A 25,212-nucleotide genomic window follows, 5' to 3' on the forward strand; every position below is an offset into this window, starting at 1 on the left:
TAATTCTATTTCTAGGAAGATTTTCAGATATTTATTCTTTACATGCCTATAAAATAAATCCTTAATTTCCTTCTTCAGATTAAAATTTAGTTTTTTAACCAAAACTTAAGATGGTCTAGGTTATATTTCACACTGCTCTTTGATTTTTTCCAAGATTTTAAGGCAATTTGGTGGTCATTTTTATTTATTTATTTATGGAATGAGACTTGTTTCATATGCTACATTTCCAGTAAGTTTGCTCTCATAAAACAGTGTGTGGCTTGAAATTATATTTGGTCTTCTGGGTTTGCTGGGTTATTTTTTTCCCTCGTTCTGAAGCAGTGGATGTGATTCACCTCTCGGTAGCTGCTAGAGGGCAGCAGTATCCATTTAAAAGCACCTTTAACAGTTTGGTTTCTTGGGCTACTAAACCCTCTCCTGCTGCTCTGTCCCAACAACTTTTTGCTTACTGAAGCTTTCTCAGGTTTTAGGTGATGTCTGGTTTGCCTGCACTCATTGCTTTTTAGTGTTAGTGGGAGAAAATAGAAATGAAATTGGTATTTTGCAAAGGAATTCCAGGGAGCATCACTGTCAAGATGAATGTTCTTTCTCGCATGGGGGAAGAGGCCTAGCAAATTAAATTATTTTTGGTTTTTTAAGAGGTCAACTTCATTTTTATTCTTTATTTGGTTTGCTTTAGGCCAATAAGCAGATTATGTTGGGTTTTTTATATATATTCTGTCCATATATTTTAGTGTGTGAGAACCTGCTTGTTTCACTGCACAATATACAAATTAACCTCAAAGCACCTTGCTTTTCCCAGTTCTCAACTGGCTTTAACAATAATCCATTCCCCTGTTGATACTGCTACAGCTGATGTGAGTGAGACCTTGCTTTCAGAAGAGCCTGCATGCACGTGCCTAAAAGTTGTTGATTCAGTTGCCTTTACTAGGAAATGACTGCTAAAAAGCTTTCTTTTTTTTTTTTTTTTTAATTGGTCTGGCTTTTTCAGAAAATTATCCATTTCTGTCACAGTTAAAAGAAGATTATAAACAAAAAACCCTTTTTTTAGACTGGTTCATCTCTAACATCACATGGCTCTTTTCAAAAAAAGTTACGTTTTTCTGCCTAGATTGTAGATTGTCTCTTATAAATAGCTTTTAATAGACCCAGACGTCTTTCTGAGCTTGAATCCAGGAGGCTTCAAGCCCTGAATTCAAATGCAGTCAGTGATTTGCAGTCTGTGCTGTTCGTCCCATCAGGAGAGGCTTGCCCACCTGGCTTATTTCTCATTCCCTGTCAACTATTTTGGTCATCTGGATGCAATCTGGGGTGTCTTACAGGAAACCAGAACCAGACCACAGTCAGCAGAGAGCTATGTCAGCATCTCAGGATCCACCTTGGGCGGGCCGTGGTGCCACGTCCATCCTGACATTTCTCCACTGTGGGAATCCAGGGCTTCCCTCTGGCTGCCCTGGCAGATCTGGGACCCTGGCAGGGGTCAGGAACCCCCTGGACAGAGCCCCCAGAGACACTGTCTGGGATCTCTGTCCATGGAAAAGAGTTTTCAATCTTACAGGATGAATTACGAGCTCTGAGTGTTTGATTGAAGTAAAATTAAGTGTGGCACGGGTGCAAAAGTAAAATTTTAGGATTCTAGATTAGGGGTTCAAAGGGAACAAAATGGAGGAAATTGGGTGTGTCTTGTCCTTTTTATCCTTCTTCATGCCCTCCATGTCTCACTGTGGTGTTGGCATTTTTCTGTTGGTTCAGGCTGGGGACACACTGTCCAACGTAGGTGACAGATATTGGCACGTTCTTGTAAATCCAGCCCAGGGAGTTTCTGGTATTTAATGTTTGTAACATCCCACTGAGGGCAGAGCCCCACACGCTGCCCTGCAGGACAGAGCTGGGCAGGGCAGCAGAACATGTTAGAGATAAACAGAATAAACAACCTTGGAACCAGCACAGACCAATTATGGCTTCTGCTTTGGCAACGGGGCAGAAAGACAGAGACTTTCTACAATCTTGGAATCATCAACACCACTGATTTTGACACTCCACCAGCCACGCAGCTTCACCCCAGTGGCCACCACCAACCTTAGGTGCCCCGTGTCCCCCCACGCAGGTGACAATCCATCTGCTGGGTGGCATGGAGCTGCCATCCCACCACTGGCGTGTCGCCCGCCTAGTTGAGATGTCACCCCCATGACAGCGCGACAGGCGAGCGCCGCAGGACCCCCCTGCCCCGCCACAATTATTTTCCCTCACAATTAACACCGGTGCTAACTTGACACCTTTCCCTTGTTTGGCTTTTGTACGCCCCGTCCCCCTCTCTCTCTCGCCGTTAATTTGCCGCATTAATATTTTCCGCGGCGCGGGTGCCGCCGCTCACCCGTGAAGCCGCTGGAACATTATGGAGCTGTCAAGATAGCGAGGGATTACCCAGGCTGCCTTGCTGGAGTAAGTGACACCACTGAGGCCCCGCTTTGAGATGTTTATTTTGAGAGTAAGCTGACAAGCATGAAGGCCTGATCCCACAGTGGCAATCTTATTTAATTAAAGGCCTCTTTTTATTGTAGCTTCCCCCCCCCCCCCACTTTTTTTCTCTTAATGTACAATATATACTTTTACGTAAACAAAATATATTTTCCTATTATATATATTCCTTTAATATATATTCCTTTTATATATATATTTTTTGCATCTATTCCTTTTAGATGTGTATGTTTCTATATATAAATATGCATAAATATAAAGGAAGAGTTTATTAAAAATAAATACGTGAGAATGATCGCTAAAGCCTGGCTCACATGAGCAGTGCTGGGCAGCCCTTCCCTCCCCCTTCCCTTTTATTTTCCTTTACTGTATAACAACCTGGAAAGCTTTTCAGAGCAATAATGCAATTGGGATGCTTACTTAGCTATAGTCTTCTTGCTTCCCCTCCTCAGAGAAAGGGCTTGGAGTTTTCTGCTTGTTGGTATTGCACTTGCTGGCTATTTTTTTCTATATCTCTGTTTTTTTTCTCTCTTTTCAGGTTTTGTCCTTTTTTATGGGTTTTCTATGCCAAAAGCAGATGAGTTATGGCCATAAACCACCTGCCTCCATCGTCTCTTCGTGCTTTCATTTCATCACTTGCTTTCCTTGTCTTGGCCAGTTGCTATTTCATGCACAGAATAGATTGTGGACATTATTATTACTATTCTTACTTTTAATTATGCAGTTTTGTCCAGCTCGCACAGTAAATAAAGGTTAGGGATTTTTTGTCTTTTTTTGGTATTTTAAAATCTTTTTGAAGTGACACCAAAGAGCTCAGTGCTGTTATTTCTTAATTCTGCATCTTCTGATGACTGCTGCCCCCCCACACTGTGGGGCTGTGATCTATCTGTGTGTTCCCACTCCTGGACATTGTGCTGGTTTTAAGCTGGATGCTTTGTATGAGAGTATAATCATAGTTCTGAGAAATTTTTAGGGAAAGGTCTAGTCCTAACTCACTGGGAACAATGAGAAGCTGCCCTCTGACTTTCCTGGCTTTGGATCTGGGCCTTAGTATTAGTCTCTCTTAGAGGAGAAGAAAAAAAAAATTCCATTTAAGAAGTCTGCAGTGCTTTTCTTTTTTTTTTTTAAACAACAAAAAAATGTGATTTTTTTCAACAATTATTATTCAGAAAAAGGATCAGCTGCAGACAGTATTTGAAAGCCAACTGATATTTTCCTTCTGTGAATGAAACACACTTTATGTGCAGAATGGACTAGGTTCTACAACTCTTCCCTTTTGAAATTAAAGCAGAATAAAAACTTTCTATAATCCTTAGAAATATGTCTGTCTCTCAGGAGCACAATTCTTTACAGTACTTACACAAATAGGTGCTTACACATAATTGTTTTTTCCTGAGTTTGTCTTCACATAACACTGATGAGAGCTTTGGATGTTTAAATATGGATTTTTCACATCCTTGCAGGTGCATAAATCATTGGCAAGATTTGAGTATTGCTGTTAGGCCGGGTTATCCTGGATTGCCATGTCTTTGTCAGGCCAGGTTCAGATTATTTCTGACTCTGAAGTCTGCTGTAGAAATCAGTCCTTTCCTTTCCCCTTGCTGCAGGCTGGGGGGCAGCCAGGACCATCACCTTGGCTGCTACCCTTCTGATGAAATTGAACTGTTAGGAGGGAAATATAATTCCAGCTATCACGTAAAATACAGAAAATACTGGATATGACAGGTGAATGGCACCTAGGCTCAGTTAATTGTAGATGCTGCTTGCTACATCTCCATTTGATTTTTCCCCTTTATTTTCAGCCTGTGAAGATTTTTTTTTTTTTTTTGCAAAATCTGTATGAGTAACTAAACCATCATCTAGTTAAATCCCTGTGCCTTGTTCCCCCTCTTACTAGGTGGTTGGTGTCAGTGCAGATGCCACCAGTTTAATAACAATAATAAAAAGTTGATTCCCTCTTCTGTGTTCCTTTGACAGATGCAAGTCTTTCTATTGCTGCCGAGTGGCACGAGCCTCACGCTCTGTCCATGGACATCTGCTCCATAAAAACAGGGGACATTATTGCCATGGCAAATTGTGCCACTTGGATTAAAAAACATGTTACCTGGACAGTGCTTGTTTTTACAGAGTCTGTTCTCTGTGTGGATTTTATCCTGAGCTGATGAATAACGTTGCTGTTTTTTCATTGAAACCTCAAATTGGGTTTTAAGTAAATTGGCAAAGTGACACCAGTGATGAAATCCTGACGGGTATTTTAGCTATTGTTACTGGTTTCCTTGGAGCTCCTATCCCAGTTACGATGCTTTGGAGTTTGGGTCCTTTGAATACATTCCTAGTCACAGGACCACATTTTCTCTCTTCCACTGTGTCATTAGTCGGCCTGTAAATAGTGCTTCAGTGCTGCTTGTTTGCTCTTTTACCAAATTAAAATTTTATCAGAGTTGTTAAACAGCAATTAATGTTCTTAAGAATAAAACAACAGATCAAGCAAACAATGAAGATTTTTTTGTTGCCTGCTTTCGGGCAACTTTCTGATTCTGTCTGTAGATTTCCTGTATGAATGAGCAGTTTTTATACAGGTAATGAAGTATATACATGTATCTGTAAAATAGGTAATTACCATTAACTCTTTTAAATTATTTTATGAAAATATAATTTAAAGTTGTGGAGTTGCATACAGTGCTGACACTAATCTATTTTTAAATTAATTATTACAGGTACAAGTGACCCGTACGTGAAGTTTAAACTGAATGGCAAAACCCTTTACAAAAGTAAGGTAGTCTACAAGAACCTCAACCCAGTTTGGGATGAAACTGTTGTGCTGCCCATACAGACCCTCGATCAAAACCTCTGGATCAAGGTAAGTTTCGGTCTCAGTTTTTTGAAAGACTGGCCAATATTTTTTTAAGCAATTATTTTCAACTTTGGAAACATATTGATTTTTATTCCCCGTAGCAGCACGGCATAAAACACAATCCAGTTTAAGAGCTTCAGCAATTTCAAATTAAAAAGCACATATGTCTTTCCCAGATTTTACTTGCATGTTTTGCTTTCCGTCTGCAAAAACCCAAGTTTGAAATAAAACTCCTTGACTGGATCTGTTTAAAGCTGAATTCTCTCTCTCCCTCTCTCTCTCCCACCCTGTGCTTGTGCAAACTCAGTGAAACCAAGGGCAGTTTCAGAAGCACGTTTTAGGAGTGTAATTTGGCTGGGCTGCACAGAATTATTACCTGGGATGCAGCCGTGACAAGTAGCAAAGCCTTTTCTGGTTATGAGTAACGTTACAGTTACCAGAACCACAAGCTACCAGTTGTGAGCACTAATTGCTAAAACATCTGTAAGCACAAGTACCTGATTTTTGTGCAGCGTTTCATTATGCTGTCGTGTGGAGTATAAAGGAGCAGGCACAACCCATAGCAGCACACATGTCTCTGTTTACATAATATTAAGAAGATACTTTCAAAATGCTGGTTAAATATTTAGCTAAAAATACAAATTAAAGCGGGGAGATGGAAAGTGATCCCTGAATTATATCTAAGCTTTGATCTTTCAAATACAAAATTGAACTGAAAGGGCTTAAAATATCTGTTCTTTCATCGCCTGGGATAAAACTGGCTTATGATGTGAAAATTGGAAATATTTGTCTTATTTTGCCACCAGGTGTACGATCGTGATTTAACCTCTTCAGACTTCATGGGTTCGGCATCTGTGGCGCTCACTGAACTTGAACTCAATAGGTAACAGTTCATTTAATTAAGGGTTATTAATGCAGCTTGATGGAGAAACAGAGCGAAGTGGTGAAATGCTTTTTTTCTGGCTTGGAGTTTTTCTATGAGTGAAAACTTATTTTTGATAGAAGAGCGGGGATTTCAAGAGAAATCATTTGAGATAAATCTTCTGCACACGTTTTTATGCACCGGATTCAAATCCAGCCTGGACAGAACCCAGTTCTGTGACTAAGAATTTCTGTGTGCAGCATTGTTTAGGGAGAGCTGCACCAGGACAGTTTATGGAGGTGGGAGAAGGTTTGGGACCTGTCCTCAGCCCCACAGGGTGCCTTCCTCTGGGGCTGAGGAGCGTTTTTTGCCTGGCTGCTGCCAGCGCCCCTTTTCCAGCCTCCCCCTCATCCATCCCTGCCTGCAGCAGCTGCAGCTGGCCCTGATTTAGTGCCGAGGCAAGCCCTGTGCCTTTTGTCTGCTGCTGCTGCTTGGGCTCAGTGTGGAGCTGGAAGCCAGGAATTCAAGTTTTAGTTGTTTCTTTTATACTCCCTTGCTGTGCGATGACTTTTTTTTGGGGGGGAAATGATTTTTCTCAGTGTGGGGGGTGTTGTAGCTCTCATTGCTGTTGTATCTGAATTTATAGAAATGTTCATTTGTTCATGAGATAGTGCCATCAGGTAAATACCAGCATTCCTGTTTTCAGCAAGGGAACAGAGTCATAGAAGGGGATTAAAAGCAGGCTGAATAAGTATCTCTGGAGTCAAATACAAACAATTTAATATTAGAAGATTCACTCGGATGAGTTTCCCTGCCACTCTTCTTTGCTGTGTAATAGAGGTAGTAGTAACTTAATTCAGTGTGTACCTGCATATGGAGAGTTATGAGTACTGAGCAGTGCTATAGGAATACTGTGCTGCATTATTAAAAGAGGGGTGTGTTTTGTCAGAACCAAGAAAGAACTCTCCAGATTTCCCATTTTAACATTTAAACTCAATATTGGGAATTTCAGACAAGAAGCTGAAATTTGCACAGCTCAACCTGACCTTTAATAATCAACTCAAGTTAACTGGAGTCAATAAATGCACAACTTTTTTGTTTTCCTTTTTTTTTTTTTTTTTTGTTACCTTGTAGAACTACTGAACAGGTTTTAAAACTGGAAGATCCCAACAGTTTAGAAGATGACATGGGAGTGATTGTATTAAACCTGAGTCTAGCAGTCAAGCAAGGAGACTTCAAGAGAAATGTAAGTGGCTTAGGAAATCAAATTTATAGCTGGAATTTGTAGGGGGGAGAAAAGAAGAGCTGGCATAATCTGATTTACTGGGAAATGCCACCTTTATTTTCATCCTCTGAGACTCAATATTGAAATCGAGATGGAGCATAACTTTAAAAAAAAAAAAAAAAAGCCTTGTATTTAGCTGGGTTAAAGTTGTGTAGACATTTGTAGCTGGATGCTTCTGTCTTGTCACTGTGATGTGCACTGTGGCAGTACTCTCTGTGCTCTGGGCATGTGTCCAACACTGCAATGGACAGGTTGAAAAAAAGCTGTTATATATTTTTTTTTAATATACTTTTTTTTTTTAATCAACAATGAAAATACTTATCCATGTGAAATCTAAAAATTGAGCTTGGATGTTAAGACTTAAACTGCCCCAGTCCTGTGGAGGAGCACCAGGCTGAGAGGAGGTGGTTGCTTGTAAAACCCTGATCTTACCACTGATAATTTCTTCACTGAGTTAATTGAACTTGGCTCCTTATGCAGAAATGTGGTGATTAGTGATGTTAGAAATGCAGAGAAGGTGGGCAGAGACTGGGAACACAATAACTGAAGCTGATAGTTTTTTTTTCTTAATTTTAGGTCCTGCATGTGGCTTTTTTCTTCTATTTTTAAAGTTTTCTCCTAGTGTTGTATAAAGCATGCACCACACACAAATATTGGTGAACTAATCCTGCTCTTGGCCAGCAAGGGGCAGAGTCCCAAGATCAGGCAGTTACTTGGACTGTCTTAAAAACCAGACTTAGTTTTAAATATGTGTAATGCATATTAAGAGAAAATATTTCTACAAGTTTTCTGCAAAGTCGAGTATGAAACTTGCTGTTTACAGCACATTAATGAATTATAGGTGTGGAATTCCAGCCTGAATGGGATTATTTATAGAAACATAAATGTTTGAAGGGGTTGGAAAACAAAATGAGAAGAAGTTAATGTGGGATATCTGCTGTTCATTATTTATTTTTAAAATAGATGCCTTTTTGAGAATTGTAAAGCCTTAATTAATAACAAGGTAATGATTTAGCTAATTTTACCTTACTGTGTGATTATTTGAAAGCTTAATGACAATATTTAAAATAATGGTGTATTTATATGTCTATATTTTAGATGGCTTTTATATGGAATGTGAACTCCCCTCTAACTTGTACAATCAACATTGTTGGCATGTGTTACTGAATTGCAGGAAGGGGTGAAGCAAAAATGTAAAGTTATTTTAGCAAAAAGTCAGTTTAGTCAGAAGAATCTCAGGAATTCTGGGATTTTTATTAAGGCCTGGGCTAAAGTGGACCTAGCCAGTGAAACAAAGCTTATTGGTTTAAATAGCAGCTTTTGGCACTCTCGGGTGCTTAGTTAACATTCAGAGTGTAGATGATAGAAGAGCTGGTGCACACTGTAATTTTTTTAAAAGACAATGTTTTAAGCCCTCATATTTCAAATGCAGATAGCTCGGCCATTTCCAAAGGAGTCAGAACAGTGAAATAGCTCTGTCCACATTAGCACTTAACAGCAAGATGATTTTTTCCCCCTTTTTAAATTAGCTTACTGTAGAACCAGATGGCAGCAAAAGTATAAGCCATGTTTCTTACTAATGGCTCTGGGTCCCTCCACTTTTTATTCTCAATTACTTTTTTTTTTATTGCCTCTTTTTTTGGTGCAATGCAGGTATTTTGAGTTTGTTGATTGTTATGTTCCATGAAGCAGGGAAGGTAGATGGAGATGTAGTTGTAGATTTAGCCCTCTATTTTGTAATAGGCTTTTCTATTTGACAAGCTTCTGTTTGAATTGTTTTACTAAACACTTTCCCCGTTTTACTCCCTACCTGTTTCCTTTCCCTGGGTTCTCTTTGGTACAATAATGGGGACTCATGAACAGAGATGGTCAAGTCGAAAGAAAAGAACTTCATCCAAGGTAATACTTTTTTTTTTTTTTTTTTCTTTACTTAAAGAAAATGAAGGTCCCCTCCCGTAATTTATGCCCTGCTCTGAAACAGGCTAAACAAAGGAAAACTCAGAAGTGGTAACCTGTCACAATGTGCTGACTGTGGTAACCTTTGCTTTTTCGATGTTTCTGTTCATCACGATGGGAAATTGCTGTTGTTTCCCAATTGTAGCTGCTGTGGCAGTGTCTAGTGGCAAGTGAACATAAGACCCCATTCACAAAGAGCTGTAGAAAGAGAGAAAAACTTCCTGTACCAAGGAAAGGGGTGTAAATTAACCAAAACGAGAGGAGCTGTGGAGGGTTTGAGTTGTTTCAGAACACCTGGATGGACGGTGGCTGGTGCAGAGCTGAACGAGGCTCTCCGGATCCCCGTCTGTCTTTGGGGCTGCCTCTCACCATGGGTGGAATCCTGTGAGGCAGTATTTCTTCTAGTTGCCCCTGTGGGTTTTGAAATTCCTTTTGTTCTTGGGATGGAGGCTGAGCAGGGAGTTTTCATTACCTCCATTGTAACAGGATTTCCAAGATTTGTGTGTTGCCACATGTCCGTGTAACTTGTTTCCCTTGGTCTCCTGTAGGATCCCTGCAGGCTTCCATTACTTTTATATTCCTGTATCATTTTTGCATTAGATTTTAACTTGTTCAGGAAACAGACTGTGGCTTTTTATGTGTTCTGTAAAGCTTTAATTTGCTATTGAGTAAATAACAATGATACAGACACTGCAAGCCACACTACCCAGCTTGAGAGCTGTACAGTCTCAGCCTCTGAAAAGCAAAATTTGGCTCTTAAGATGAGTGTGTTCTCATGATATTTTCCCTCTGTAACTATCGGTTTGTGCCTAAATAAATTGAATCATTAACCTCCTCTTGTTTTATTCATTACAACTGTGGTGTGCTGTGTAGAGGAGCCAACCATCTCAGGTACTGTGCCAGCAAGAATGTTTTTGTCAATAGAAGAAGTGCAAAGTACAGCCTTTGGAGCCCTGATTGCAGGGATATTGTAGTGCTTGGAGCAGAGAGCTGCCAGGACTGCCTGAATGCCACATGATAGACAGTGATGGAATAACTGAAGAGCTTATCACTTCAGTTTTTAACTAAAACTCTGGAAATTACTGTGCCCTGGCTCGGTCAGTGTTGCTTGATCCCCATCTTTCTCACACAGCTGTCTCTGGATGCTGGTTGGCTTTGGGACCTGGGAAAGGGAGTTGGGTTTTTAAAGTCAGGTTCTTTTTCTTCAGAATAGCCAAAATTCTCTTTTGGTTGCTATTACTGTAAGTTTTGGGGTGGGTTTTTTTTCCCATTTCTTTAGGTTTTTTTGTTTGTTTTTTCTTTTTGCTTTTATGCTGTGTCTCAGTGCATTTTGTATAATTTTTTTACATACATGTTTTTGGACTTTTAGCTGTCAGCCTTTCAGCTCTCAAGACTCTGTCTTGTACCTTACCACCTTTCAGAATAAAATTAAAAGTTGCTGAGGCGTAGAGCTGATTTAGGAGACATGAAAGTATTGTTTAAAAGGAAAGAAGCTTCAACCCTGTGCTCTATTCTGTTCCAGTCACTAGAGGGTAGGAGAGCTTCAGTTCTTCCTGGGGAAGACACAGTTCATGCTCCAGTGTGATCTCTAAAGAAAACCTCTGTGACCATCCAAAGGCAGTAAAAAATATTTCCCAGCATGCGCCGGAAAAAATCTGACAAAGCAGTATTTCCTGGTTTATTGATTCTGCTACTGCACTAAAACACTAGTACTGTACATCAATAACCATCTTTAGTTAGGAAACTCTGCTCTGTGGAAGCAGTACTAGCAGTTTGTGGCAGAACATAAAGGCTAGGAAGAAAAATTGTGTGCATGGGGAATATAGGTGTCTAGGGAAGGCACAAGAGGTTATGGAAGAATAGCCAGAGAGTATGATGGGGTAGAAAACAATGTTGCTGGACGAGATAAAGATACAGGAATAAGGAGTGCAGGGGAAATGGAGAGAGCTCTGTAATGGATACACAAGCTTGTTTGTTTTTTGGCTCCTGAGCTGACTCTGGTTGGGTGTTGCAGGAGGAAAACATAGTATACTTTCCATTTGAGCAACATTCCTCCCTCCAGGTTTAGGCAAATAAAAGTTTTCTATTTGAAATAGTTTTTCTGGGATTTTTTTTTTTTAATGTGCTGAACTGCAGCTGACCCCTATTGTAATATTTAGCTTTTCCTCTTCTATAAATACAGGGAAAATGACTTATTTTAAGGATGGACAAAATGAATATAACTTTCACAGCTGTTTTTTAATCTGTATTGCCTACATGAAAGAAATCTGATTATCCTCTAATTTGACCATTTTGTGTTGTCTTAATGCAGATTTGGCACATCAGTGTCCTAAATGAGTCTTTTCACATTAATCACAGGATTCTTGCTGACTTCCCAAATTTACCCCAAATGTTGATGGCATTGATACCTGTTGCAGCTCCATGTCAGACTGGCAGCAGGGCTCTTGTGGATACTGTGCTCTCTTCATGTGTGTTCTCTGAGCTCCCTTGCTTTTTGGAGAAAGAGCTGCATTTCAGACAACAGCAAAAACAGTGCCAACACAAGATCTCCAGTCCAGCTCCAGTAGCCTCATGGTCATTACAGGGAGTATGCAGGAAGGATTCCAGCAACTCAGTATGGTCTTTTAAATCATTTTGGAGCAAGAGCTGTTGAACTGTATGATTTAGGTGTCTCTTGATTATTATGAGTATATATTTTTCACTGCTGCTGGAAGGGAATCATTGCATGTTTGGGCGGATTCCCCAGGCATGGGCAGCACATTCAGATCCCTCATTTTTCACGGGAGCTGAGAACAGCATTGTCCTCAGTGGGAGCTGTTCTCAAGAGTGTGGCTTTCTTCTTTTCCTCGTGGAGGGTGGCACTGCAAAGGGAAGAGGATGCTGTTAGGCAGCATTAATATATTCACTCATGTCTGTGTATTGACATGCTCTCCCCTCTGTTCTTCTTTTTTCTGGGGCACAGAGGGAGTTGGAAGCTCTCTGCTGGAGCCCAGCATGCTGATGCTCAGTACCCTTGTTTGTCCCGGGTGGCTTGAGTCTCACCCTGAGTGCCCTGCACGCTCTTTCCAGCATTTGCACAGCTGAATAACCTTTAAGTGTTGAACATCCAGGAGGCAGATAAGCAGGTCTGCTTGGGGTGGATTGACCTGCAGCAGTTCAGTCCTGAAACAAAAGCGACGGAATTGCCACCCTGATAGCTTAAGCTGATTGAATAAATTGGCTGAAAGGCTGACCGGACCCAAGGACTCCTCAAGCATCTCATCGAAGGGGAAAATCCCTCACTCTCCTTTCTTCTTATTTTATCTTTTTTTTTTTTGGTGTTCCTGTGTGGGCTGTTAGGTTTCATTTTTGTCTGCCTCGTTGTGTTTGGCTCTCTCCCCCAATCCCCCGTGGGCAGCGCGGAGCGCGGGGACTCACTCGCCACAGGGTCACAGTCGTGGTGCCAATCTCGTGTTGGTTCACTTGCCTTTCCCGCCGCCCTCTCCTCTTTCCCAAGGGGAAACTGCCTCTGCTGAAGTGGTTTCTCTGCCTAATGAGGAGAGGTCCAAAGAGTCCTCCTATTTGTGTGTTGTTGTTTTCTCAAATGGCAAATTACGTGGCCCAGTTTTGACGTTGACCTCTTCACAGGGATTGCAGCAGGCTTTCTGTTGTCCTGTCTCATCCTTTTAAATGAAAGATGGGAGAGATGGGCTCACTTCACACTTGGCCACCTCGCCATGTCATTTAAATGTACAATTTTTCTGCATCTCTTTATTGCTTCAAAAACAAGTTTGAACTTGGGGCATGTATGTGTGTGTCAGGAAAAGAGACAGATTTGAAAGCAGCCCTGATGCACCAGAGGGGATTTGCTGGGTGCCTATAGAGGGACATTATAGACAAATGGAGTTATCAGGGAGACTGGAGCTCCTAAAGGATTTTGTGAAGCTGGGTCAATGAGCCGGTTCTTTCCCCTCCAAAGCTCTGTCATTCTTGTTCAGCTCCTGTATTTGGCTCTGTGAAGGCAGAATATAGCCCACCTGCTTATTCTTCTATTTTAAACCAGAACCTGAAAGTGATAAAAAAATTGAAAGTTGATGAAACTTTTATATTCATTTTGAAACCAGGAACAAGATATTGAGAGTGGTGATGTGAGGCACTGATTTTTAATTTTTCTGTTCAGAGATGGGGAATGTTTTCTGGACAAATGTCCTTTCTAAGCCATTGGGAGAAAAACCATCTTCTGGTCCTTCTGCTTTTTCTTCAGAGATTACTTTTTACTTATTTGATGAGTTACAATCCCAAAATCTGCAGTGGATATGGGTTCTTAGACTTAAAAAGCATCTAGTTTGTTTTAAGGAATAAAGATCTCTGGATATTTTTGTGCTTATTGTCTGATTTTTTTGTTGCTGTTTTGTTGCTGTTGCCATCCTGGCTGGCTTGTTTGAGGGATGTCTTTAGTTCCAGGTTTTATCCATTTTACAGCGGTGAACTACTCATAAAGGTGACCTTTATGGTGTTACTGCTTATTTGCACACAGAGCCCAGCCAAAATCAGAGCTCTGTCTAGAGACAGCCCTCAAATTCTGGTCTCAGAGCTACCTTGATTTCAGAAACGATGAGGGGAAGGAATATGCAACTTTGTCCAATGCCTTGTGCTTGGGACATGTGCCAGCTTCCATCATAAATCACTTGTTTCTTAATTTCCAGCCCTGTAGCCTGGTCCCAGCTTCAGCCAACTTTTCTGTACTTCGGCAAGGCACCTTTACTTGGGTCTGGGATGTAGCCAGAGTGTGAGCAGAGAGCTTACAGGAAAATACAGCAGGAGAGGCCTGAAGGACCTGGCATCCAGTGTGGGAGCCCAGCTGGAAAGGGCTCAGGTTCAGCAGGGGAGGAGCTGCAGTACCAAAGTGTGGAGGCATCAGGAGCCTGGGAGGTAACATCAAAAGGAAGAGCTGAATAGATAAATCACTTCAAAATTGTCACTGATTAAGCAGTTGTGTCCTCATTTTCTGGCCAGCATGGACCAGGGCTTTGGCTTTTCTGGTCTCATTGTGAAGGCAGGTGAGGAGGCTGGCTGGAGGCAAGGAAGAGTGTATGGGGTGTTTTTTTCAGTGCTTGTTTTGCCCGAGTAACTTTGTTGGACTAAAGGTTGTGCTCCTCTGTGCTCTGCTCTGCAGTAGTTTTGCCAACTCAGAGGGAGGCTGTGAAGTTTAATCAATTAGCTCTGTGTAAATCAGTTTGAAATGAGTAGGTGTGGGGTATCAGAGAGGAGGTAAGACATCTAAAATAAATAAGGCAATATCATTTTCTTGTCACCTGGGAGGCATTTTCCATAGTGCAGACTTCCCTAGGCAGCACTAAAGTTGACTCATTGAAGGCCTGGGTCTGTGGGTCTACCACACATCTGATTTTCCCCAGACGTGCTTCCTTCCAGAAACTGTGAGTGGAATCTGAGACACTGCCTGTTTCACTGGGATTTCCATCAGGGTGGTCAGAGGAACAGCCTGCCAAATACCTGGGGAGGCTGGAGAGGTGGCCACAGAGCAAGTACAGAGGGGCTCTTTGGTGCTACGAGGCACAGGAAATGTGCCAGACCTGCTGAGCAGGCTCTGTGGGGGCGACCTGGGCATGTCCAGGAAATCCAAAGCATTCCTCATGTGCCGTGTCTTGCAGGGGTGTAAGACAAGCAGACTTCCCATGCTCAGTTTGGAGAGAGCCCTGTGCCAGTGGCTGGACTGGGGGAGGTGGGAAGCTCTGGGAGTGGTGGAGCCTGTTTGGGGCTGCTGCAGGTCAGCACCGTGCCCTGAACCAGTTGCAAACATCTTGGATCCACTCTGCAGTGGGATGCTCTCAAGTGATGCTGGATCTCATGCAGGTCCTGTTAGCACACCCCTCTTCTGAGAGGAGCCCAGAGCAGCTGCAGAGCCAGAGCAGGGGGTGCATGAGGCTCTTTTCTTGGGGCCACCTGTTTTGGGAGGTCAAGGTTGGTGCACTGCAATGTGTTCCAGTAATCCTGAGTGCAGGTGCTGATTTTTCCAGGGGCTGTGTGGGATCCAGGCTGGTTTGGGTGCCTCCCAACACTCCTTTGAACTGTCAAGTCAGCAGCTACAAGGGTGGGGTTATGTGTGCTGTAGAGCTGGGGTAGGAAGGTCCCCAACGCTGAGTGACTCCCTGAAATACTGGCCTGGATGAAAAAAAGAAAAGAATCCAAGTTTGATTTGAAAACTGAGTGATAACAACTGTCTTTTGTGTTCAGCCTGGAAGCTTTGAAGAGAGCTGGATGCTTTGTTTTTAAAAGAAATTGTAACGTGGATTATAAACTTCATCTGTTTTTTATTTTTTTTAATTTTTTTTTTTGTGAACTAACATCAAATACCTCTTCCTCCTCCAAGGAAGGAGCAGGAGGGGGAGGGAAAAATCCTTGCTCCTAAAGCAGCAGAGTACATCACATCAAACATGACTATGTTAAATACTAAAATGTTCAAAGTACAAGCGAGATAGATAAAGGCTTTGATGGGAAGTGGATATTTCCCAGGGACATTACAAGCAATAATCCAGATGTTATGGTGTAATGCAATGAGTGTCCATGGATAGATGGGGAGCTCAAGCCAAGCAGCGCCTGCTGTAGGCCTTAGCCCTCCACTCCCATGCTGTTACGCCATATGGAAGCAATCTCCAGGCCCCCTTAATAGCCAGCTTTGGATTCCATTTTCACAGGGCTCATAGAGCTAAGTGGAGCTGTTTTATGGACAAGTTAGATAGAAGCCTTTCCAAGATAAACATCCAATTCGAAATTAGGACATACCAAGCTGCAAAATTATTTTAGGGCATATTTCATGGAAGCACTGCCATTTTTCTAAGGCGATTGCCAGACTGTAGAATGCCCTTTGATCCCTTGTGGACATTACTCCCTTTTTTATAAAAAGGATTTTGAAATAGTTGCAGTGTTTAGGGAGGAGTATATCTGCTGGGACTTTGAAGTATGTCCATGGGAACAGTCATGCTTTAGCTTTTTGGCCCAAAAGACGAACTTTAAAAAAAAAAAAAAAAAAAAGAAGAGAAAAGAAATTACACTGCAGCTGGATTTATGAATCAAAATCTCGTTTTCTTTTTAAAGGTAGGAATTTTTACCCATTGCGCCAGGAAAGCCAAACAGGGTGTTTAAATAGAAGTATATTAATATGCTTGTGGGATTCAGAATTCGGTATTTTAACCAGTAAAAAGCAAGTAAAAAATTTGTGAGTTCACCACCTATGATTTAAGAATTTTGTTGCCGGGTAATTGATCCATAAAAAGTAATCTTCAGACATCAGGTGCTTTTGCAATCGTTTTATTTAGCAACAACTTTTCTTACTTGCTTTTAAAGCTAACACGTCCTGTTTTAAAGTGACTTGTGAAATCTTCTCCTCCGTCTTGCTCCCACCTGTACATGACATGATTGAAGCTCCAAAGTGTGGCGAGTTAAAAGTTGCTGCAGGAGAATAAAATATGGCAGGATTTTTACTGCAGGAAGAAGGGTATAGCCTTGAGTTTTAATGTTTCCAGCTCACTCCCCCCAAATAAAGGCCTATTTAATCATCCTCTGTCCAATAAAATATTGCCAGTTAGCAAACTGTTAGCGCAGCCGTGCTGCACAAGATGAAGCTGCGAAGGTAACAAATGTGGCTACCAGGTAACCATAACTCCAGAGAAAGAGCCTGGTGGTGTCAGTGTTTTTTCAGCAGGCATCAGTATTTTTGATTCGTGGGCTCAGTTTCTGGAAGCAGGAACAGCAAAGTTAGCAAAGAGCTAAGGCGGGTGGCTGAGTGATGGGGGGAGGTGGAAGATGCTGCTCAGCCTTTCACCTGGCTGTGGGCTTTATGATCCAGGTCTGCCTCCCCAGAAAGGACAGACCCACATTTTATGGACATAGCTGGAGAGGTTTTAAGAGTTTACTTTAATTTCTCCCCTGTTCTGTTCCCCATGGCTCTCCTGTGCCTTTCCTGAGCCAAGGTACCAGACTGCTCTCTGTGCTTGAGGTCTGCTCTAGGCAGAGCTCAGCCAGGGTAGCTGAAGGTGACTTCTCTGGTGGTTTAAGCAAACCCTGCTGATTTTACTGTGACACTGAGCACCGTCCCTTCACAGGGACTGTAGTACTACTGGGCAGAAAATCCATAGCATCCTACTGCCTTCCATTGCCTGCTTACCCTTAGGGAAGCATGGTGTCTCTTACACTCCTGGTGTTCTTTCATAGCACAGTTAAGGTGAGCATGAAAATGTGTTTGGATCTTGAAACATTCCGTGTTGTGCCTCGCTTTTCAGTCGAGTTTCACGCGGAACCTGCGGCTCTCGGAGTCCCTGCGCAAGAACCAGCTGTGGAACGGGCTGGTCACCATCACCCTCTTGGAGGGGAAGAACATGCCCAGAGGGGGCTTGGCAGAGATTTTTATTCTCCTCAAACTGGGGGATCAAAGATACAAGAGCAAGGTAAGTATTAAGGATTTCCTTAAGTTGTCTGAAGTCAATAAGGTGCTTGGTGTTTCTTTTAGTGGTGTTGCTACCTCAGATGGAATTATTCATGATACTCTTTTTGATAAGTGAGTTCAAAATCAGGAGACCAGACTAGAAGCATTAACATTTTGCTCTGTTTTGATGCCAGTAGAGAAAGAGGAAGTTAATAATATTGTGTGTTATCAGTGTTTTGTGCATTTAACATACACATCATGTTGATGGATGTTTGACATTAATATGAAATGAAATAAAGCTACATGTATCACACATGTGTTTTGTTCTCTGCCAATACAGAAGTTGGACTTGCAGTGCTGGAAAAGCAGACCTGAAATGGTTTCCAGTGCGGGGAAATTATTATTCTTTTAAAGTACTTTTTTTAAAAATATGTTGCATATTGCAGAACCTGCCCCCCAGACAGATAAAATGTTCCATGGTTCTGATACTAATTTTTATTCTTCTAGGCTGTATTTATCTGTATACAGTTCAATTATTTAAGATTCTAAGAAATGGATGAGGTTCCCAAAGATGTACATTTCATCTGGAAAGTCTAATAAGAAGAAAGGCTATAATTAAAATAATACTCTTTTGAGAGAGCAAGAGCTCTGCATGTCATGAACTGGAAGTGCAGAGGAGGAGAAAACAAACCTCCTCCTGTACAAAATGTACAGAGCAAGTTCATGGAACATAACATTTGGATGTAGGCACATCTGAAACCCGCACTCTGTCCCTCACATCAGACCTCAAACCAAGGTCATGATATGCTTTTTATTTAGAAAAGTAGTTTTGAAGAATAACAAATGGTTTAGTTACTTTACAATAAATAGATGTTATTCCCATTGCAATCCCTTTTTTATGTGTGTCTGTAATGGTCCATAGATGTTTTGTGAATCTGCAAGACTGAGCTGTCTGCTTGATACAGAAGGGTGAAAAAATACTGCTTTGGGCTCCTTAATTCATTCAAATCTGTTTCTAGGTGATTGTCCTCAAAAGAGTTATTCCTGATTTCTTCCAGTGTGTGATGGTGAATGATGACCGTGGAGCTGGTGGGGGTCTACCTTGTATTTTAGAATTTTCCCAGCCATTCATTCAGATGGCAACTGTATATTTATTGTTATTGAGAGGGAGGAAAGAGAATATTTAGGAAGATGAGACTATATGTAATGGGCTGGGGAGCTTTGGTTGGAATGACATTAGTACTCGATGCTCTAACATCCAGCCTTGTTCTGTAGTATTGATTTTTTTTTTCTTTTTGATATACTGTGAAAATAAGTACTGTTTAAGAAAAGTAAATATTATAACTGCATGTTTTCTAGACACTGTGTAAGAGTGCAAATCCTCAGTGGAGGGAACAGTTTGATTTTCACTACTTCTCTGACAGGAAGGATATGTTGGACATTGAAGTGTGGAGAAAGGATAACAAAAAGCATGACGAGCTTTTGGGCACGTAAGTTGGGTTTGAGTTAGATTTTATTTTTGGGGGGGGGAGGCAGAATGGGGTAAGTGCAAAAAATAAAGTTATTTTGATTATTTTCTTAAATGAATCAATTTGTTTTCATTATCAGCATCATAATGTATTTTTCTGTCCTTATTCCAGTCATGTCCAGGTTATGTTTACATTATGCTTATTAAAACCTGTTAATAGGTAATTGATTAGCCAAAATCTGAATGCAGAGACACCCAAGCTGCCTCTAAAACCTGAGATACTGTGGGAGCTCAGTGGCATCAAGAGGCAGGACTTTTCTGTATTTTTGTGGTGCTATTGCTCCACATCTTTATGTGCTGTGCTGGTGCCAGCCCAGAGATTTGTGCTCCTTTTGAGAGTAGTGTCCCTTTTCTCCTCTTTGCACTTCAATGTTGTGTTCTTCTAAGATTCTTTAATTCCATTCCACTCTATCTGAATTTGTACAGTGTCATTTTCTTAGTAGTACCTCTCTCTTCCCTGCTTTGGCTTTCAGCATTTCCCTGACCCATCTCCCTAAACAACATCTGTGCTGTTGTGGACAGGCAGCAGCACCACACTCTGCTGGACACCCTCTGGTCTGTCCATGCTCCTCTGCTGGCAGGATCATTGCCACAACTCTCAATTTCCTGAGGGTGGAAAACCTCCCTGCAGTTGTTTGCTGCTCTCACCTGGCCAGGGTTTCACAATGTGCTGACTAAATAACTCATAAGAACATTCTCTTACTTCAGGCATTCAAATAGTTTGAGCCTATTCACTGAGAAGAACAATGCCCTTTGGCTCTACAAATGTTTGTGGTTTTGCAGAGCAGGAAATTCTTTCTGGCTGAGTGCTGTTGCTCATCACATGGAGAAGTGGCTGAAGATGAATCTGTTCCTTCCATTCTCACAGTTACTTCCATTACTTCTGATACTCTGTTTAGAGTTAAGAAATAAAGCAGTGTTTGCAGCTTGCCTCAGGTCAGTCTCTGATGCTGGAACAATTCTTCCTGAGGTTTTTCCCCTTTATTTTAATTTTTCCCTCGGCTTCCCCCGACTTTTTTTTCTACTGGTTTCTGGCAGGTGGTGTTTAGTGTGGCAAAAACTATCAGTGAAATGCTTATTCTGTTCAGCACTGGTGAGGTCTGTGTGGTAGATTTACCTTAAAGTAAAGGTAGATCTTCCAGGGTAAATCCCTGGAAGTGCTCAAGGCCAGGTTGGATGGGATGGGACCCAGAGTAGCCTGGTCTAGTGGAAGGTGTCCCTGCCCATGGCAGGGGGATTGGAACAAAATTATCTTTAAGATCCCTTCCAACCCAAACAATTCTGTGATTCCATGTTTAAATTTATTTTTTATGTCTATGTGGAGAAAAAATGTTTTGCTTTTGTTGTCTTAAGCACAGCAAATTGGCTGTAGCATCAAACCAGGAAAAAAATACACTAGGTTTTGAAGAGCATTTGCAAGAATAGGTAAACACCGAGTGCATAATAACAAGTATTGTTTTTACAGTGTAGAAACTTTTTGGCACCCTATAAATAATATTTTATGAAGGGTTCAGATGCAGTCTAATCTGGAGAAGGATTCTGTTGGAAAAACAGCATTATGAGGTGCCATGTTTATTGTCTCCATGATTTCCAAGTTGAGTTTTGAGATTTCTGGATTTCACAACATCATTGTAAGAAATATTCTTTAGTAAAATGTTTGTGGGTTATATTCGGTCATTACACACAGCAGTGCAGCCAACTGCCCTCAAATAATTTGCATGGCTTTAAGGAAAAAACAAAATTTTCTGACTTAATAATTTTGTGGTCAATTTATGAATAGAGTCAGAATTCATTATGGTCCCTTCCAGCCGGTTCAACCTCCAGCTGCGTTGGTTAAACCTTTAAATATATGCATGTTTTTAATTTTTAAATGAAGTTGGAGGTGCTCACAGCAGAGTCAAATCTGATAAACTTTTGTGGCACAAAGACTCATGTTAACTCCTTTAGACCCAGGATTTCAGATAATATGGATGCCTTAAGACTCTGGAATATGGTTCTTCTCCCAGGCACAATTTGTTTTCAAGGCAAAATATTGTTCTTGAAATAGGACCTGAAGTGTCTGTGGAGAGCATGGAACACCTAGAATAAGGAATGCCTTGGACCTCTGGTGCTGAACACAACCACCTGGGGTGTTTGTCTGCTTCTGAATTAGTGAGGAAACATTTCATGTCACCTTTCTATCACTAAACAAACCCTCACTGTCAGTGCACATCACAAGCTAAATTATTACATTCAGCCTACCTGCAGTCTCCTCAGAGTTTCAGCTGGGTCCAATTTCTCTTCCTCACTTAAAATCCCACAGCCTTGAGTGGTTCAGCTGCAGGCTCTGACACTGAGCGCTGGCTGCATTTTGGTGCTGGCTGAAATAATCCCTCTATTTAGTCTGCACAGGACTGTTCGTAATGTTTATTGAGTGCTTTTTGTGTCCTTTGGGAGAAGAGGCATGCTATAAACAGGAGATGATGTTAATGTATATGAATAAACAAAGGTGTTAACGTGTGCAGAATTTGTCCAGGCTGAGTTAAATTGTTTATGCCGGGTTGTTAGAGAGTGTTTCTGCATTAGGGGATATGTGCTGGAAAAAGAGATGCTGCAGAATGTTGAAGGGTTTTCCTTCACATATTTACTTCAAGAAAGAGATTTTACAAAAATTGCTAAACGTAAGACCATGAGCTCTGAGACTGGAGTGCATCCAATATCTTTGTGATGAATGCCTCCAGGAAACTGTCTTTGCAATAAGAAACAACCCGTGTTTTAAAGGCTGTGCTGTTGGGATGGAGCAGTAAAATCCCCATTATGGTTGCAACCAAAACCTTCACTTAAATCTCACCAGGCTGTAGGATGAATCAGAAAAAACAAAATTTGTCCATTGAATAAGTCATAATAAGACCTTATTAGTTGTCTCCCTGACACCTGGCATTTGAAATTTCAAGTATTAACCATAGATACATCTTTCTGTACTTTCTGATGATTCTGATCTCTTTTGTGATGGGCTTTCAAGAAATCTGCAGGGATTAAATTGGCACTGTTGTGTACAGATTTTTTCGTATGTATTTATATATATTTAAAGATTCCTGTCATAATTTGATTAACTGTGATTGGGAAAATGAAACACAACCCCATATCTAGTAAGAAGCTAGCCTTGGCACCTTTTAGTGAAATTTTAACATGTGGTACCCTGATGAACAAATATTTTAATCCCATATTTACTATGTACTGTTCTCATGTAGTATTTCTCTGCAAAATGTATTTAAAAATGGGGGGAAAGGAAGCTACAGGTGGGGGCTTTAACTCAGAAGAATAGTCTTAAATGAAAACTAAAGCTTTACAGGACTAGAGGCTAATACAGAGGTGTAGACCTTAATACTGATCAGGAGGAGGAAGGAAAGCATTTAATTAATTGTGGTTAAAAGAGAGAAAAGTGATACAGTTTTGTGCATAATGCATTCTTAATGCAGCCCCTATGGCTTGTGCACTTGTGTGAAAGATTATGTCTGAATTTAATATGTAATACAGCAAAAGATGGCAACAAGCAGGATTATTGTATCCTAAGACAGGATTACTGTAGAGAATTTAACTCGTGAGATCACTTGTATCACCTAAAATACAAATGTTCTGAGAGTTTTGCCCTTTGCAGTCAGAGCAGGCCACTTTTAAACAAAAGGGGATTACCTCTGTTAGTTTGATTCTGTGCCCATCACGAGTCTCTCACCACTCTCCGTGACATAATTATGTGTAGTAAGATCTTGCAGATAGAAGGCTGAGAAAGAAGGAAAGGAAACGTTTCTGTTTCACGAGAATGAGGGAAGTAGTTTGGAAATCATTAGACTCGTTTTAAGAGTGTAGAAGTGTTAGTGTGGAAATTGCTGAATTTCTATAGTAAATTGAATGTCTAATTGTTTTACCAAGCTGCATTCTCTGCAGTCTGATTGTATAACCTAAATGAAACGAATTGTCTTTTTTTGTTGTTTTTTTTTTTTCTTAAGCATTTTGCCAGTGCAAACGTGGATTTTCTTTTCAGCTCCTCACAAGAAAATATAGGCATACCTTGAGTGAACACAGATGTTTTAAGGAAAGTTAGTTTGCACAGAAATCAGACATGATTTGAGGAAGAAATATTTACACTCCACCTCCTGCTGTTTTCCCCTCCACATGTGCATCCCTCTGAACCCCACACCCTTATGCTCTCCATCTTTTCTTTAACCTTATGCAAATCAAATTCTTTTAAGAAGAGAAGCAATTCCAAGTTGCCAAAACAAGATAGAATTATATTTAACTTTGCCTTTGACATACAGTGGAGTTTGAGGTTATCTATTGGTGGGAGATGCCCTGTTGTCCGAACAAGTTGTGTTTTTTGTCTTGCTCCATGGAAAGTTTTAGACATGAAAATGAACTGCAGCTTTTCCCAGTTGTGGACTGCATTGAGTGGGTGGTGTATGAAATGCTGATGTGGGAGACATGGCCTCTGCTGCCAGCTGAACCACAGAGCAGCTGGGTGACCTTGAGATTTCCCCTCTCCTTCCTTCAGTTTCTGCATCCAGAAAAAGAAACAAAACAAAAAACTAAACTCCAAGATAAGGATACATCCCCCTTTTTGTGCTGATACCCAAAGTATCACTGAAATTGCTGCAGCCTGAGACACAGTGGTGTTAATGCAGCCAAGGTGAGGTTGACCTCCAGTGTGGAAGTGATAAGGGCTTTTTCTCAGAAAGAAATAAGGTCTTTTTCTCTCTCTCTGTTGTTGTTTTGTTTTCCTTCCCACTGTAACTTTTCCTGTCATACTTTTCTGAAGAGTCTAGGTGTAGCAATGAGCTTTAAATGCAACCTCTCACACTTGGAAATGGTGTTGAGAGGCAGCCTACGTGCCGAGCAGTATTGGTACTCTGCCTGGTTTATTTTCCTTCTCTGTCAAAGCACTTGAAAGCAGTTAATAAGAGTAAATCTGAAACCTGTTGTACCTCCAGAGCAGTGGAGAGATAAGAGCACACTTAAGGCAAAGTCATTCCCGTTGATTGTGGTCAGAGGAAGCTTAAGGAGTTGTGTTTTAATACACAGAGCTACTGGACAGCTTAGAAACTCATCAGAGCAGTGGCTTTTACTTCATAACATGGTTTCTTGTGTTCTCAGGCTGAAATGTTTTGAGATTTTTTTTTTTCTCTTTTTTTTTCACCCCCTTTAGCATTCACAGAAAATAGGCTGTTAAGAAGCGGAAAGCATGCAATTTATAGCAGATGGGCATAAACTGCTCCAGCTCTACTACTGGAATGGGATCAATCAGGAACACTACATGCACCATTTACCCAGAAGAAACACACCTGGGGGAACCCTGTGGAATTTTAGCCTATTAAGACAACACCTTAACAAGTTTAGTTTAAATAAAAACTTGTCGGCAGGCATTAAGTGAAGCAAAACCCTCGCTCTCCATCAGCCACTGCCCATCCCTTTGAGGAATGTTCCTCCTCTTGCAGTGTGGCAGAAAACCTTCTCCTTCCTTTTATTTTTTTTTATTTTTTTGTGTTTGTTTGTTTTGGTTTTTTTTTTGGTTTTTGCCCTTTTTCATCTGTAACTTTTGCTCAGCCTCTTCTTACGAGCCAAGCTTCATGGAGGTTCAAGAAAGTTCCACTCCATTTACTGGACTTCTAAATAGAAGGCATTTAACTGAGCCAAGTGATTAGACTTTTTGTTGCATTTAACCACTCCCTTCATGTGTAATTGGCTGCCTGGTGATCTCTCTGCTTTAGCCCATACTCATATTTTATTGTTGTCTCTTTATGAATGTTTCTTTTTTATCCTCTTTATTTTTATTTTTGGGGGAAGCATCAGGTTA

At 41.0% G+C, this 25,212-nt stretch overlaps 1 protein-coding gene across 14 annotated transcripts in view; it reads left to right on the forward strand.

Annotated features, from left to right (window-relative positions):
- MCTP2 (multiple C2 and transmembrane domain containing 2) overlaps positions 1 to 25,212 on the forward strand; it is a 128,236-nt gene that overhangs the window by 39,269 nt on the left and 63,755 nt on the right. For all 14 annotated transcript variants that reach the window (XM_085588904.1, XM_085588905.1, XM_085588906.1 and 11 more), the window contains 6 exons: positions 5,196 to 5,338; positions 6,139 to 6,215; positions 7,329 to 7,440; positions 9,343 to 9,378; positions 17,715 to 17,879; positions 19,217 to 19,347. In XM_085588904.1, coding sequence (XP_085445030.1) covers positions 5,196 to 5,338; positions 6,139 to 6,215; positions 7,329 to 7,440; positions 9,343 to 9,378; positions 17,715 to 17,879; positions 19,217 to 19,347 — 664 coding nt within the window. The remainder of the gene's footprint in view (positions 1 to 5,195; positions 5,339 to 6,138; positions 6,216 to 7,328; positions 7,441 to 9,342; positions 9,379 to 17,714; positions 17,880 to 19,216; positions 19,348 to 25,212) is intronic.

Source organism: Lonchura striata, chromosome 10, assembly GCF_050655825.1.
Source record: "Lonchura striata isolate lonStrDom1 chromosome 10, ASM5065582v1, whole genome shotgun sequence".
Classification (NCBI taxonomy): Eukaryota; Metazoa; Chordata; class Aves; order Passeriformes; family Estrildidae; genus Lonchura; species Lonchura striata.